The sequence below is a fragment of the Gastrolobium bilobum genome, unplaced genomic scaffold (assembly GCF_033153095.1).
Source record: "Gastrolobium bilobum isolate Gb01-03AN ecotype WA unplaced genomic scaffold, APGP_CSIRO_Gbil_v1 utg19213, whole genome shotgun sequence".
Taxonomy (NCBI): Eukaryota; Viridiplantae; Streptophyta; class Magnoliopsida; order Fabales; family Fabaceae; genus Gastrolobium; species Gastrolobium bilobum.
In genome coordinates this window covers 167,444-183,294 of record NW_026898822.1, presented here as the reverse complement: position 1 = coordinate 183,294, position 15,851 = coordinate 167,444, and the positions used below count along the sequence as shown (strand labels likewise).

At 44.3% G+C, this 15,851-nt stretch overlaps 3 protein-coding genes across 4 annotated transcripts in view; 2 read left to right on the top strand and 1 right to left on the bottom strand.

Moving 5' to 3' along the window:
• LOC133284383 (DNA mismatch repair protein MLH1) overlaps nt 1-2,631 on the bottom strand; it is a 28,266-nt gene extending 25,635 nt beyond the window's left edge. For both annotated transcript variants that reach the window (XM_061481386.1, XM_061481385.1), the window contains exons 1-6: nt 2,371-2,631; nt 2,089-2,261; nt 1,866-1,938; nt 980-1,114; nt 663-873; nt 155-303 (exon numbers count right to left, since the gene is read on the bottom strand). In XM_061481386.1, coding sequence (XP_061337370.1) covers nt 155-303; nt 663-873; nt 980-1,114; nt 1,866-1,938; nt 2,089-2,261; nt 2,371-2,571 — 942 coding nt within the window. In that variant the 5' untranslated portion in view covers nt 2,572-2,631. The remainder of the gene's footprint in view (nt 1-154; nt 304-662; nt 874-979; nt 1,115-1,865; nt 1,939-2,088; nt 2,262-2,370) is intronic.
• A 1,501-nt stretch (nt 2,632-4,132) lies between these two features.
• On the top strand, nt 4,133-6,151 carry LOC133284388 (uncharacterized). Its single transcript, XM_061481390.1, has one exon. It carries the CDS (start codon nt 4,133-4,135, stop codon nt 6,149-6,151), a length of 2,019 nt encoding a protein of 672 aa, XP_061337374.1.
• Nucleotides 6,152-6,964: 813 nt separating this feature from the next.
• On the top strand, nt 6,965-9,832 carry LOC133284387 (uncharacterized). The gene has a single exon (XM_061481389.1). The coding sequence runs from the start codon at nt 6,965-6,967 to the stop codon at nt 9,830-9,832; it is 2,868 nt and encodes a 955-aa protein (XP_061337373.1).
• Nucleotides 9,833-15,851: the final 6,019 nt, after the last annotated feature.

Here is a 15,851-nt window from a genome sequence, read left to right as displayed (position 1 = left end):
CAGTACACAACATTCTCTGTAAAATAAGCATGAAGTTTAGAAGGTTTATCAGACCAACACCATAAAAAATCAAAGGTCTTTGCCAGTTACATGTAACTTTATTTTAACAAGTCAGTGACTTCAGCATTATTTATGACAAAAATTAGGTTTGTACCTCTCTTTTTGTTGGATGCACATTGACGTCAATATTCTCAGGTGGTAAAACAATTGAAATATATATAAAGGGTTTAGATGCTTTGGGCAATGTTGCTGCATAAACAATTTCAATAGCTCTCTTCAATGCAGACCACTCAACCAATCTATCTGAGGAGCATAAATGAGAAGATTTTCATGAGAATCTGTAAACAATTAGCTCATGTCATGTATATAAACATTGTTCAATGACAAAATTGAAGAGTATAGAGATATAGGATAATATAGAAAACCAATATGCTCCACCAATTATGTTGTGTAAGGATATAGAATACACACTGAGGTGAGAGAAAGAGACAGAGACAGAGACAGGGGAATTTTTCATATTTTATGCATAGAAGCATTCAGGATAAGAATTAAGTGATGATGACTAATAAAATAAATTATTAATGACAGGCTTCATCTAATAAAATAAACACCTTAAAATTTTGAAAAGCACCACACTTAATGCTTATATAGCTAATGTATACCATTGATGAAAAGCACCATAGTGATTTTCTTGGCAGCATAATTCGCATTGGACATGTAGCCATGCATCTCAAAAAGTGAAGTAGATGGATCACTGTCTGAAGCTTCAATTTTAATCAGATTATGAGCAACTGAGACCCCGTAAACGGTTCTGATGGCATCAAGCCTTGAAGAAGTGGCAACTGTGTGAACATCTGCTCTAACAGCTCCATGCTGATTGCAACAGAAGTCCCAAAAATTGAATGAAAATTAATATATGTAATTTGCAATGCAGCTTATAAGATTGTAGTAAATAAGTTTAACTGCTCAAGAGACCAACCTTTCTGCAAGAGAAACTGACATTAGTGTGATGAATAGCAAACCGGCTTACTAAGTCTACTATCTTTGAATAATCATCAGAAGAATTTTGTAGTGTTTTTCTCCTTGCAGCCATGTTATAGAATAGATTCTCAACCTAATAACACAAGCACAAGAATTTCAACCCATAACAAACTTAATTCCAATTCCTCATTTAGAGGATAAGGACAGCTCAGTTCAGAAAATCTCCAACAAGTCCTAGCATTTCTGTCAAATAATCAGAAGGCAACATCCTAATCAGCTTCAGTATGGGAAATTTATTGTAATAGTGAAGACAGATGTCCAACACTGAGATTAATATAGATGGAAATGTTCAAATGTACATCTTGTAGTAATGTAGTAAGTGAATTACAATATTACAGAATGAAAATTACAGAAAGACAAGGACATCCCAATTGAAGACGAAAAGAATAATCTGAGCCATTATGTCACGTCAGATAATTTGGTAACCTGCCACACTAAAATGGCAGTACCCAAGGCACTAACTTTCATATGTAAGAACAATGTATCAGGTTACAAGGGTATGTTGAAAGTTTAAGACCTAGGAAGCAAAAGAAGGGTTCCATCTAAAGAAACAGGCCTTTCAAATTCTGCAGTTCAGGAAGTTTCAAACAGTCATAATTCGAATATAGCTTAGATATTCTAAAAGTTAGAGAGTTCATTCGGAGGATCTCAATGAAGCTTTTAATTAGTTAGCTAAACGAAACATGTGCATAGTTGGCTGTAAAATTTTGGGACCAGAGTTTAGTCCATTAATATCAAATATTTACATGAAATACATCCAAGTGTTCAAACAAAATTCTACCCATAAGAAGCAACATTAGTTCAACCAAAATACTTGATGATACCATTATCTGTGTTCCTTTCACAGCAGCACATGGCCTCGGTTCATGCTCCATGACACCATCTCTATAAGATACCCTAATCCATAAAATTCAGAAATTTTTAAACTAATTAATTAATTAACTCATAGGAATTCAGAAATGGAAAACAACAAAAATGTGAAAATGTGTTGATATTTGTTTCTCTTAATAAAAATCCAAAAACGAAAAGCCTCGACTCAGTAGAGACCTGTAACCGTGCAATTGGCCTTCAGTAATGGTAGTAACAGTGACATGACCGACATACGTCATGCTTGCGAGAGCCTCTCCCCTAAAACCCATAGACTTCATGCACTGCAAGTCCTCAAACGCAGATAACTTGGATGTCGTGTGACGCTCGCACAGTATCGGTAGGTCCTCGAACTACACAGTACACACACAAGCAAACGACAATCATTCGCCAAAACGCAAACGCAAACGCGCAATGGATGAAATTAGAGATAAAATGAGTGAGATGAGAATAATAACGAACTCGGATTCCGTGGCCGTCGTCGGAGACTTGGATGAGTTTGAGGCCGCCGTCCTTGATATGGAGGTTGATGGAGGTGGAGGCAGCGTCCAGGCTGTTCTCAACCAGCTCCTTCACGGCGGAGACAGGGCGTTGGATAACCTCGCCGGCGGCGATTCGGTTCACCACCGACTCGCTCAGCCGCAGGATTTTCGGTGGCTCCATTCAATGTGGCGGCAAATTCAGAAGGAGGGAACTCGAGAAAAAATAATTTTTGCTTCTTTCAATTGCTATTCACTTATCTGTTTTGAGGCATCCTTACTTACTCCTATTTTGGTACAAGGTATTTTGCGTCGCAGAAATATTGAATTTTTTTAAATTTTTAATTTTTAAATATTATCGTAAACTAAATATTTTTATTATATTTGTAAAATTTGAAATTTTTGAATAAAAAAAATTTTCCTCTACCAAATATTCCTTTGAAGTAGAGTAAAATGAAAAGTATTATTTCCTATAAATTTAAATATCTTTTGACACTTGGAATCTGGATTAGAATGTTTTAGAAGTTAAACTTGTCTCAAAAAAATAATTAAGATTGAGTTAACTTTAGAAAAAAAAATTAAAAAATGGGAGGGAAAAAGTTCATAAACCTTTTATTCATATTCCTATATTCTATATTTTTTTTTTTATCAATTACTCACTACAATTTTTTTCATCCAAATCTCCTTTAAACATTAAACATCGTTGATAATTGAGTTAACTTATCTATTTTACCCTTTGCTATCTCTCTTTCACCTGAAATACATCAAAGTTGATTCTCAGTAATTATTTTGGCTTGAGGCATATGACTAGGAGTAGAATAGGCACTTTAGTTATCATCACCTTGTTGTAGCAGAGTAGTAGGGGAATTGGGAACGGGTGGGTGAGGAGAGGAATCAATGTTTTGATCCTTGTCTGAATGTCGGTGTTGCAAAGTGGCATCAACAACCTCCATATCAAAATTACCATGGGAGTTACCCCCAGTGTATCACCGTCCTCCATCTCTAAGTTTATGCTCGCAACCACGTAAACGTTGTATTAATTATATAATTAGCATCATTTCATGATTCATTCAAGATTTATGACAACAGAATGACGAAATTAGTGTATCTATTCCCAATAACTATTTACGTAATATATATAAGGATAGAATATTGTGTCTACATTTTTTTCATTTATACTGTACCTATTCATCTCTAACATTATAATATTAAGCAACTTTCACCCTTTCTCTTATCTCCTAAGATTCCAATCCAACAATGGTATAAAGGAATAGGTAGAATAGGCTTGAAAAAAAAACTAAGTGTTATGGATATGAATATCATATCCCAACTACCTACTAGAATATCTGGTGAGATATGGAATCAGCAACATCTCAACAACTCCAAACAGCCAAAGGATATAAGATAAAGATCACATCCCAACAGAAGGAGGGTTGAATCCTACTACGATTGGGGGATCTCAAAAGGCACAAGCCTAGGAAGGTAATCCTATAAATAAGAGCCTAAGGACCCCAGGTAAAGACTCAGAACTCATTTATTACTTCTGCCCACACTGTGCACACACCCACCCCTTGGCTATAAGCCTATTGCTTGGGCGCAGTGATTGGGACCTCGGCTGTAAGCCTAGTATACACTTGATATACACTATCTCTGAGCGCATACCTTACGGTATAGCAATACGGTCTATCCAGGACCGAACATTGGCGCCGTCTGTGGGGACCGTAAATTTCGACTCCCACCCCACGATGACGAACACACGTTCGACGTCGGGAACATCCCAGATGCCTCCGCGTCAACCACAGTCTCAGCCTTATGGCATGCCTCAACACCAACCCGCGTCGGAACAGCCCCAATTGGAACCAGACCCGGTGCTGGTTGAGGTACAGGTCGGCGAGGTCGGCACACAAGGACCGACTCCCAGACCCCAGCTGAACGCAACAGTTGCGGCAGTTCGTCAGCCTCCACACAGTGAGCCGCCAAACGTGACAAACATGGCCATGGGAGCAATCCTTCAAAGGTTGCAAGAGATGGAAAACAGATTTCTGACCCAGCAGCGCATGGATGCCCAAAGGATGGCGACGGTGGAGGCTAAACTGAGGACTTTGAACGCGGAAGGCCAGACTAGGGGAACTGGAGGGGTCGCAAACAACCGACCTCCCCAACAACATGCGGAAGGCGTACTTCAGAACGCCGCAGGCACCCAGCATCAGAACGCTGAAGACCTCCGTCATCAAAATGTTGGAGAACGACCTAGAAGGCCCGACAATGCTGGCGATGGAGGACCGCGCCAACTGAACGCGGCCCCACTCGAAGGGCACGCCCAGAATGAGCAGAACCTTAACCTCGGTAACAACCGAAATGGTGGTGGGCCGAACGAACACCAGGACGAAAATTATTTGGAGGATGAAGAGGCTAATGATAGCCCATTCACGGTGAGGCTCATGAACTTGGCCATTCCGCCGAGATTCAAAGGCACCAGGATACCTCCATACGACGGAAGTCAGGACCCAGAAGCCCATTTAGAGGCTTTTAAAACCGAGATGCTATTCAACGGGATCACTGGACCTATTAAGGCCAGGATCTTTGCGACAACGCTGACTGGCCAAGCGATGACTTGGATAACCAGGCTCCCTAGGAACTCAATCGACTCGTTTGAGGACCTAGCTCGGACCTTCCGACTTAACTTTGCAACAAGCAGGGTGCATCTGATGCCAGCCTATGCTTTAGGAAGAATCCGGCAGAAGGAGAACGAATCGCTGAGGAAGTACCTCGACCGATTCAAGGATGCCGCCCTCAAGGTACGCGGGTTAACTGAAGCAGTGCACCTCCACTTAATCATCTCGGGATTGGATGGCGATTCCCCATTGGCGAGATCCATCTATAAGAACCCAGTGAACGATCTGGAGGGGTTCAGGAGAAGGTCGGACAAATACATTGACGTGGAGGACATGCAAAAGGTTTATGTCGAATCACGAGGACGAATCCCTACTCGTCGGAGCCCGAGTAGGAAAAACAACAAAGATCGGGATCAGAAGGGATCCAAAAAAGCAAAGGACACTCGTGATAAGAGGTCGGAAGACCGGTCACCAAGGAGGAGATATGATGACTATACACCCTTAAGCATGGCTAGATCTAAGATATGGAAAGAGGTAGCACATACCGAAATGCGCAACGTCGAGAGACCTCGACCTTTCAGAGCCAAGTTCGGGTTAGATAAAAGCAAATACTGCGCATTCCATGACCAAAACGGTCACTACACAGATGATTGTTGGGACCTCCGGGATGCAATTGAGAAACACGTCAGGGAGGGAAAGTTAAAGCAGTATATCATCCGAACTCAGGGCAAGAAAAATAATAAGCGCAAGCACAATAGCCGAAGCCGAAGTCGAAGCCCAAAGAGAGAGGATCGAAAGGACCAAAGAAAGGACCGACCTTCCAAAGGCAAAGAGGTCGATGAAAAGGACGATGTTTTTCCTGAAGCCGAGTTCGAATGCAACGTGATAAGTGGAGCCCTAGGAGGAGGAGGAGACTCGGCCAACGCCCGGAGAAGATACCTAAAAGAGGTCATGTCGGTAAGGGACATGCCAACTTTCAAAGAAAAGGACGGCAAGTCGGCTCCCCCAAGACTGTTCTTCACTCAGGAGGAACTAGCGAGGGTTGTACCCGGACACACTGACAGATTGGTGATCACCGGAGTACTAGTCAACTGCCGAGTCAAAAGAATTTTTATTGACCACAGAAGTTCAGCTGACATCATTCTCTAGGACGCTTTCCAGAGGATGAACTTGGACGAGAAGGACTTGAAGCCATGTATCACTGAGCTGGTCGGGTTTAATGGAGCGGCGTCCCCTCCAAAAGGCTACATCGACCTAAAACTGACCTTGGGCACGAAGGATTCGTTCCGTTCTGGTAGGGTTCGTTTCGTTGTAGTGGACACCTCGTCTTCCTACAACGTGATTATAGGTCGGCCCACAATTCACGAATGGGATATGCTGATCTCCACCAAACACCAAGCATTGAAAATGCCTGGGATGAACAACGAGGTCGTCACCATAAGAGGCGATCAAGAATAGTCAAGAAAGTGCTACTACGAGACTCTACGAGTCCATCATGGAAATCCATCATCTCCAACTCGGCTTAAAGAAGGAGGAACCAAAGGCCAATCCCTGAAGACCTGCGGAAGAGAGGTCAACTTGGTTGAGCTCGATGTAAGGGAGGAGCTCTTGGCACCTCGTCCTGAACCCCAAGGAGAATTGGAGGATGCCGACATTTCAGAAGACGGCGAAGGACGCACCAAGGTCGGAAAAGACCTAAGCACGGAATTCAAAGAGGAGCTGGTTTCTCTGTTAAAAGAAAACCGAGACGTTTTTGCGTGGAAAGCTTCAGAAATACCTGGAATTGATCCAACCTTCTGCTGCCACAAGCTCTCCATGTACCCCGGTTCACGGCCAGTATCCCAAAAGAAGAGGAAGATAGGGACAGACCGACGTCAGGCATTAAATGAGCACGTCGACGAGCTGTTGGCAGCCGCATTCGTGAGGGAAATACAGTATACCACCTGGCTGTCCAACGTAGTAATGGTAAAAAAGCCAAGTGGGAAATGGAGGATATGTGTGGACTATACCGACCTCAATAAGGTCTGCCCAAAAGACTCATACCCCATGCCAAGCATTGACCAGTTAGTTAACAATTCGTCAGGATTTCAGCTGTTATCGTTTATGGACGCGTACTCAGGGTACAACCAAATTCCGCTACACCCCGAGGACCATGAGAAAACCGCATTCATCACCGAGAAGGGAAACTTTTGTTACAAAGTCATGCCTTTCGGTCTCAAAAATGCAGGGGCGACATATCAGCGGATGATGAACCGCGTTTTTCAAGGGCAGATCGGAAGAAACCTTGAGGTATACATCGACGACATGATAGTTAAGTCGTTGCAAATGTCTGCTCATATAAACGACCTCAGGGAAACTTTTGAGCAGCTGAGAGCTCACAGGATCAGGCTGAACCCGGCGAAATGCGCTTTTGGGGTACCAGCTGGAAAGTTCCTGGGCTTCATGCTTACCAACCGGGGAATAGAAGTGAACCCCGACAAGTGTAGGGCCGTGCTCGAAATGAAGCAGCCCGAAAGTAAAAAAGAAATTCAACAGCTCACTGGACGCCTTGCGGCTCTAACCAGATTCTTGCCCAAATCGGCGGAAAAGGCTTTGCCTTTCTTCAAGCTTCTCAAAAAGGAAGCCGAATTCGGATGGGGAGAAGAATGCAAGAACGCATTCGAAAATATTAAAAGTTGCCTGGCCACTCCTCCCGTACTGACCAAACCAGAACCTGGGGAAACGCTGATCTTATACTTATCAGTCGGGGAAGAGGCCGTCAGTGCCGCCTTGGTACGAGAAAATGACAAATCACAACAGCCGATCTACTTTGTGGGTCGGGCCTTGCAAGGGCCCGAGCTTCGTTACCAGAAGCTCGAGAAAGTCGCATTCGCACTACTTACCACGGCGAGGAGGCTCCGACCTTACTTTCAGAGTCACCGAGTTATTGTGCGTACGAATCAGCCCATCAGGCAAGTCCTCCACAAACCGGACCTCGCTGGCAGAATGATAAACTGGGCAGTCGAACTCTCAGAGTTCGACATTGCATATGAGCCCAGGCAGGCGATAAAGTCCCAAGCGCTGGCCGACTTCATCCTGGAGCTAACCCCATCCAATGAAAAGGAAAAAGGAAATGATGATTTCTGGACAATACACGTGGATGGGTCGTCCAACTCCAAAGGAAGCGGAGCCGGGGTAATCATTGAGACCCCGGAAGGAGTGTCCATCGAGCATTCACTTCACCTGGCCTTCCCGACTTCTAATAACCAGGCTGAATACGAGGCATTTATTGCCGGAATCATACAAGCAAGAGAGCATGGAGCCAGAAAAATCAAAATAATGAGTGATTCGCAGCTGATTACCTCACAAGTTGAGGGAAAATATCAAGCCAAGGGTCCTCTCATGATGAAGTATCTCCACCAGGTCAGGGAACTGCTAGCCGATTTTGACGAGGTGATAATTCAATACATACCTCGGAACGAAAACAATCGGGCCGACATCTTATCCAAACTTGCCAGCTCAAAGGGCCCAGGAAATCATCGCACCGTGATACAGCAGAGCATTTTGGAGCCGACGTGTGTGATGGTGATTACCGAGACTGAGGATTGGAGAGGACCCATAGTGGCCTACCTGGAAAAAGGAATCCAGCCAGACGAAACGCAAGAGGCCAGAAAACTCGTGAGGAATGCGGCCTGCTTCACCATAATAGAAGGGCAACTCTACAAGAAGGGTTTTTACACGCCCATGCTAAAGTGCCTAGGCAGAAGCGAGGTCGAATACGTGCCGGCCGAGATTCATGAGGGCATAAACGGGCATCACATGGGAGGAAAAGCCCTGGCCAGAAAGGCATTGAGGGCAGGATACTATTGGCCAACTATGGAGGCAGACGCGAAGGAGCACGTCAAAAAGTGCGAACAATGTCAGAAGCACGCGCTGATCCTCCGTGCTCCCCCAGAAGAGCTGCAAAGTATCACGGCTCCGTGGCCGTTCTTCAAATGGGGGATGGATCTACTAGGACCCTTCACTGCAGCGGAGGGTCAACTCAAGTGGCTGATAGTAGCTGTCGATTACTTCACCAAGTGGATCGAGGCCGAACCCCTCACCACCATTACCTCGGCAAGGATACGGAGATTCTTTCAGAGAAACCTAATAAGCCGATTTGGGCTTCCTGCCGAGATAATAACAGACAACGGAACGCAGTTTGCTGACAAAAAGTTCCAAGAGTTGATGACCGACCTCAAAATCACACACCGGTTTGCATCAGTCGAACACCCTCAAACTAATGGACAGGCCGAGTCTGCCAACAAGGTGATCATCAATGGGCTGAAGAAAAGGCTTTTTCAGGCCAAAGGCAATTGGGTTCAGCAGCTACACCTCGTCCTCTGGGGTTACAGGACGAGTGTTCAGTCTGCTACGGGAGAAACTCCCTTCAAGCTAACATATGGGTGCGAGGCCATGATCCCGGTGGAAATCGGCGAGCCATCCTGGAGGACGAACCAGAGGCTGCAAGGAACCGAAAGCCAAAACAAGGAAGCACTCCTTGTAGAACTCGACCTGCTGGACGAGTGCAGGGAGAACGCCAGATACAAAAACATGATGGCCAAGCGTTTGATAACGGCCAGGTTCAACAAAAAGGTCAGACCTCGGTCGTTTCAGGGTGGCGACTTGGTACTGCGTAGAGCCGACATAGGCAACAAGAATGCGAAAGATGGAAAGCTTGCCGCAAACTGGGAAGGCCCCTATAGGATCAAGAATGATCTAGGAAAGGGAGCCTACACCTTGGAAACTATCTCCAAAAAACCAGTAAAAAGGACTTGGAACGCGGACAAGTTGAAGATCTACTACAGCTAGGGTCTAGGCCCGACGCTCGAAGTAGAAAACGAGCTGTCAGGCTCGATTGATAGTTAGAGTTATTTCTACACCAATAAGACGAGTTATTAAGCTCAGTCGGTAGATAGATTTATTTTCAGGCAAATAAAATGAGCTCTTAAGCTCAGCCCTTGTACAAAAGATTTCATTGAAATGCAAGTAAAGCAGTTAATTAATTTCTGTCGTATATGCATATTGACTTCTGCTTAGGAAATTGAAGCCTCAGGAGCTTCCTGACCGAAAGGGAATAAAGTTTTGTTGACGAACAAAAAGTAACCCTATAATCGGCTAATGAAAAACCTCGACAAAATATAAGTCGATTGTGACGAGATCGAAATAAGCACTTCAAGCGTGAATAAAAAAGAAGCAACGATCTCGGCAAAATGAAATTTGCGACATACAATTTAAAAAGCCGGACTAAAGCGGCCACCATGTTCTGACAAAATAAAAAAAGGAGCTCAAAGGCTCCGTAATCAAAACAACACAATAAGGTCGGCATTCCAACCCCTTCATTCTTCTGCAGGAGGTGAAGTGGCGCGAAATTCGGTTCCGACCTCTCCTTCATCAGCGGACTCGGCATCTGGGGTTCCAGGGACTATAATGTTGTCCTTCACCTCGTAGGATACGTCCATGCCATCCACCACCATGCCAGGGTTCAGAATTTGAGCCTGAGCAATAGCGTTGTCGAAGGCTTGAATAGCGGCTCTTGCAACCACAACTTTGGCCTCTTCAAAATCAGCCTGCAAGTCAGCAAGGCGAGCATCCTTCTCCGCCATAGACCCCGAGAAGGACTCCTTCTCAGCACGCAAGTCATTGGCCTCGGCGGTAACCACCTCTAAGTCTTTCGAAGCCTTATCCAGGGCCAAGGACAGCTCTTGAATTCCGCCCTCCAAGGTCGACTTAGATTTGCTCAGCTCCTCTACCCTGACGGAAAGAGATGAGTTAGAAGCATTAGACAAATCGAGGCTCTGATTAAGATCCTGAAAGGTCTGGAGCAGTGAGATCGTTTTCAAAGAATCTTCTTCCATTCGCGCTAACATGGCCCTCACAGTGGTGGTCAAGCCCGAACTCCCAATGAGCCCGGAAGGAGGCTTGAGTACGGCCCTAAGGCGGTCCGAAACCCCCGTTCTCCATAATTCCCCAGGCTCGAGGCTGACCAAATTCCCTGGGAGAGCAGAGGGGGGAACTGAGAGCGGCGACGAAACAGGAGTCGAAGCATCAACCATGGTCACCCCGGCGTCGACCGAGCTGCCGCCGAGTATGGAATCTATCCGCCTCTTCTTCGGAACTCCAGACTCTAGAGCGGCCGACTCTTTTGACTTTCCCTTTCCAGTTTTCTTAGGCAAAAACTTTTTGTATTCGGTAGAGGTCATGCTGACTGCAAAGGAAAGAAGAAAAGTCAAAATGCAGATTATCAATTTGAAAGGTAAGATGAACTACAACAAAAGATAAAAAATAAAATGAGCTACATACCGAGCTCAAAAATGGCATCCTCCCCAAACTTATCTACAACCCGACTTAAGTCAAAAACTCCGAACTCGTCGGTATATTCAATAAGAACTCGGACCGCTAGACGTTCTGAGCTGGAAAGGGCAGTTAAGGGAGTGTCGTAGTCCTTTGGACGCCTTTGATAATGTCTCGGCGTCCAGTATAGTTCAAACCGAGATAAAATGCCGCCATTGTCGAGCCACTCCTCGACAAACCAGGGAAGAGACTCAGAACGGGATACCACCTTAAAATAGGCGTCCTTGAAACCCTTAAAAGATTGGGAGTAAGGAATAAAAATCCCTCTGCCAGGGCTACCTCGTAGGGTAACCCATCCCTTCTTGGCCTTGGACTCGGCGCCAGTACGGAAGGTATATACATCAAAGAAGAAGAGGAAAAGAGCAACGGTGCAGGGGAGGCACAAGTATGCACACACCTGCTCAAAACCCCGTACGAAAGCCCATGAATTTGGATGGAGTTGTGAGGGTGCAACCCTAAGACGCCGAAGAACTGACATTTGAAAGTCGGTAAAAGGAAGCCGGATACCTAGTTTGGTAACAAGATCTCGGTAAAAGTAGAAGAAATGAGGCTCATCTAATATAGGACCTAAACATACAGGAAAGTCGCCAGGCGGAAGAAGATCAACCCCGTTGGGATTTCCCACAGGGAGTTGGGCCACCTCGGAAGGAGACATTGTGGATCGCCTTTGGAGAACTTCAAGAAGGACCCAATCTTGAGCGTCCGAACCATCCATGACGATATTCCTGGAATATGAAGGACAAAGATCAATACACATGCCAACCGATTCCGACCGGGGACTACCAGCCTCAGAACGAGGCGAAGACGAACCCCAAGAGGGAGGAACAGAGCTATCCGAACTACTGACAAGATCGATAAATGAAACCCGACTTGTTGCAGAGTCCTTTAGGGAAGAAGGGGTGACTGACTTAGGAATTCCAATCTCAGATGAAGAGAGGCTGGATGAGCTAGCGCTCAAGTCAAGAGGAGGAATCCGATCCAAAACGGACCTCGTACCCGAGACCACCCTAGAGGATGGCAGTATATACGACAGCGGTACTGGTTCAGGAGAGGAGCTCAATCTGGGAGCTGAAGGACTCACTAAAGGAGGACTACTCGTACCAAGGTTAAGTCGGGATTGATGACCCCCTCTTGACCGACCCACTCCCCTCATACCTCGGCCTCCACGAGAACTATGGCGGCCTCCACGGGGACCACGGAGAAGCTGTTGACGCTTCTCCTCCTCGGTGTATTCCCTACCAAAAAACCAGTACTGAACAGAGCGAGGCAACCGACTCACCACCTCTTCCTCTTCCCTCTCCTGGCCACGTAGACTGGATTCCGGACCAGAGGGAGAACTAGGGGCACTCATTACGAACCCCCAAGAACAGGAAAGGAACCCTCAACACTTCGAAGAAGAAAAGGTATACCTCACCTTCAAGCTTAAACAAAGGTAACTACTCAATGCAACCTAACCCAACCAAAAAGAGATTCGTAAAAGCAAAGAGAATAGGAAGGTACCTGAACTTAGAAGCAAGAATGATGGGAACTAGACTCAATGCGTGAAAACCTTCACTGGAAGTGAGGAGAGCTCCAAGAGAGTTTATAAAACACGGAACCAGAACTGGAAAACGATTAACATCAAAAGCTCACTGCGAAACCAGACGAATGTAAAAGTTTTGAACCCATTCGAAAGCTGGTATTTAAAGGACGACGAATTGCTGAAGGCGCGAAGGCGAAGAGTTTTTCCAAACGGTTAAGTGATGGAGGGCAAAAAGGGGATTTCACCCTGAATGCATTAAATGCACTTCATCATAACCTGCATAAAAGTAAAGCAGAACGCCCTGCACGATGCACGAACTGCCAACGAGCGCGAAACACGTGGATCGCCTTAACCGTCACAGCAAACGTGACACGAAAGGACAGGGTAAATGATAAGGCCAAGTTTCGATTTCCGTGTTCAAACAACGCCTAGACTTCAAAGGTCAGGAAAAGTAGGGCGTAGCTGAAGGTCGCAACATGACTTAGAACGTCAACTCGATCCAGCACTAGGAAAACAAAGCTCGGGTCAATGGTAGTCAAAAGTTCACAATAAGTTCAGGAAAATATCCGACATGCTTACATCCGACTTCAAACGCAAACACCATAAAAGGTCAAGAGGCGTGGTGAATATAAGCTCGACAAAACAACTGAGTCAGAATGCTGACGTCGAAAAACTCGGAAGTCCAAACCCGAGAACAATGAACGTGGATAAACTGAATCCGTGATAACATAATGGAACCTCGACATCCCGGACCCCGAAATACCGAGCTAGGGGGCAACTGTTATGGATATGAATATCATATCCCAACTACCTACTAGAATATCTGGTGAGATATGGAATCAACAACTCCAAACAGCCAAAGGATATAAGATAAGGATCACATCCCAACAGAAGGAGGGTTGAATCCTACTACGATTGGGGGATCTCAAAAGGCACAAGCCTAGGAAGGTAATCCTATAAATAAGAGCCTAAGGACCCCAGGTAAAGACTCAGAACTCATTTATTACTTCTGCCCACACTGTGCACACACCCACCCCTTGGCTATAAGCCTATTGCTTGGGCGCAGTGATTGGGACCTCGGCTGTAAGCCTAGTATACACTTGATATACACTATCTCTGAGAGCATACCTTACGGTATAGCAATACGGTCTATCCAGGACCGAACACTAAGGATAATATCTTATCCTTGTTATAAATAATATGACACTTGGTTGTCCATAATAATATAATGGTTGGATATTTAATCTCAAATTATAATCACTGAAGAAGTAATTATGACAATTTATTATTGCACCTTGTCTTGTGAGCCTATAAATAGAGACATGTACAAAGTTTCAATATACACTATAATACAAGAAGAATATATTCCCCTAGACTCTCTTATTTCTATATTTTCTCCTAATTACTTTTGTTTCACAATACATTATCAACACGAAGCTCTGCCCCAAAAGAGAATCGTGGCACTGATTAAAAGACTTTATCACCACGTTGTTGATCGATCGAAGCTTGGTTGATCCCCATCACGTCGTTCATCGTCGATTGCCACTCTCCTTCGACCACATCTCTTTGTTGAACAAGTGGTCATAAACCCAAGAGGGGGGATGGATTGAGTTTTAAAAATATTTTCGCAAAATGCCTCACTTTCTTTCTTGAAAATGAATTTATTGAGTTAATATGATTTTGACACAAACAAAGCTTAAAGAATAGAAATTATTACAAGCAAATAATATGCAAAGTGTAACTTTAAATATACTCAAGTATTCTAACAATGCTTATGCAAAGAGATAAAGAGTTAGAGAGATTGCAAACAAGATATATCCTGGTTCGGTCACCACCACCGTGACCTATGTTCAGCTTGAAGCCGCTCGTTCAACTTTTCACTAATGATCAAGCTTTAAGGGTGCTTGACAAACCACTACAACCTTCAAGAATTTTGGTTCTTGAAAACCGTACACTTCCACTACAAGCAACCTTTTCACTAGGGTCTCACTACCCTCAACTCAAATAAATAGAATGAGAGTGTTTAAAAATGAACTCGTTGTAAGAACCCGCACCATTAATTAAGGTATTTAATTAATTAATTATGAGAAAATAGGAAATAATTCCATAATTGACCCTAATAATTATTATGAGGCTCTAATAAATATAGTAAGTGATTAAGAATGCTGAAAGTCGCTTTTCGAAAGAAAAATTCAGATATCGATTCTACTAGTCAGTATAAATGCGTACCGAAAAAGTATCCCAGAAAATTAAAGTAAGTTCATGATAATTAATAGAATAATATATAGGACTTGTAAAACGAGTTTCAAGTCCAAATAATGAGAACTGGTGCCAGAAACTGATACTGACTATGAAAAGCGCATACCGGAAAGGTGCTCAGAAAAATATAATAAAAATATGAAAATTCTTGTAAAATTGAGTAGGTTACGAATCCAAAGTTTGGGATTAAATTCCTAAGCATAGCAATTAGCGCTAATACAGTGTGATTGAGACTTAATGTGACTATATATACTATAAGCACAGATTCCTAGGTCATTTCCTTTGGTCTTCTACGTGAGATGGAGCTGCTGACCAGCCTCCTCTCTTCCTTGCCTTCTTGCCTTGGAGAAAAACCACCAAGTTGTCATTTTTCCTTGATTTCTTCTCTAGCAAATCCTTGTAAACACTTAGTAGAGTGTGTGGCGTAGGTAGAGGTCAATTTTCTGAGTTGTTCATCTTTGTTGGAGTGAGTACTTTGGGCTGAGTCTCTTTGTTTGAGTGTTGGGAGCCATCTCCTTGGTTGTGGGAGCTCCAAGGAGCAACCTTTGTGAAGAAAGAACCGTTGTGGGTGCCATTTTCGTGTACCTTTGTTGGCAGCACCATAGAGCTGAATTGAGAGCTCCAAGAGCACCCATTTTGCTGTTTTGAAGCTCATGGGTATATGTCTCAACATTTCCCTTTGTGTTTTCATGAGAA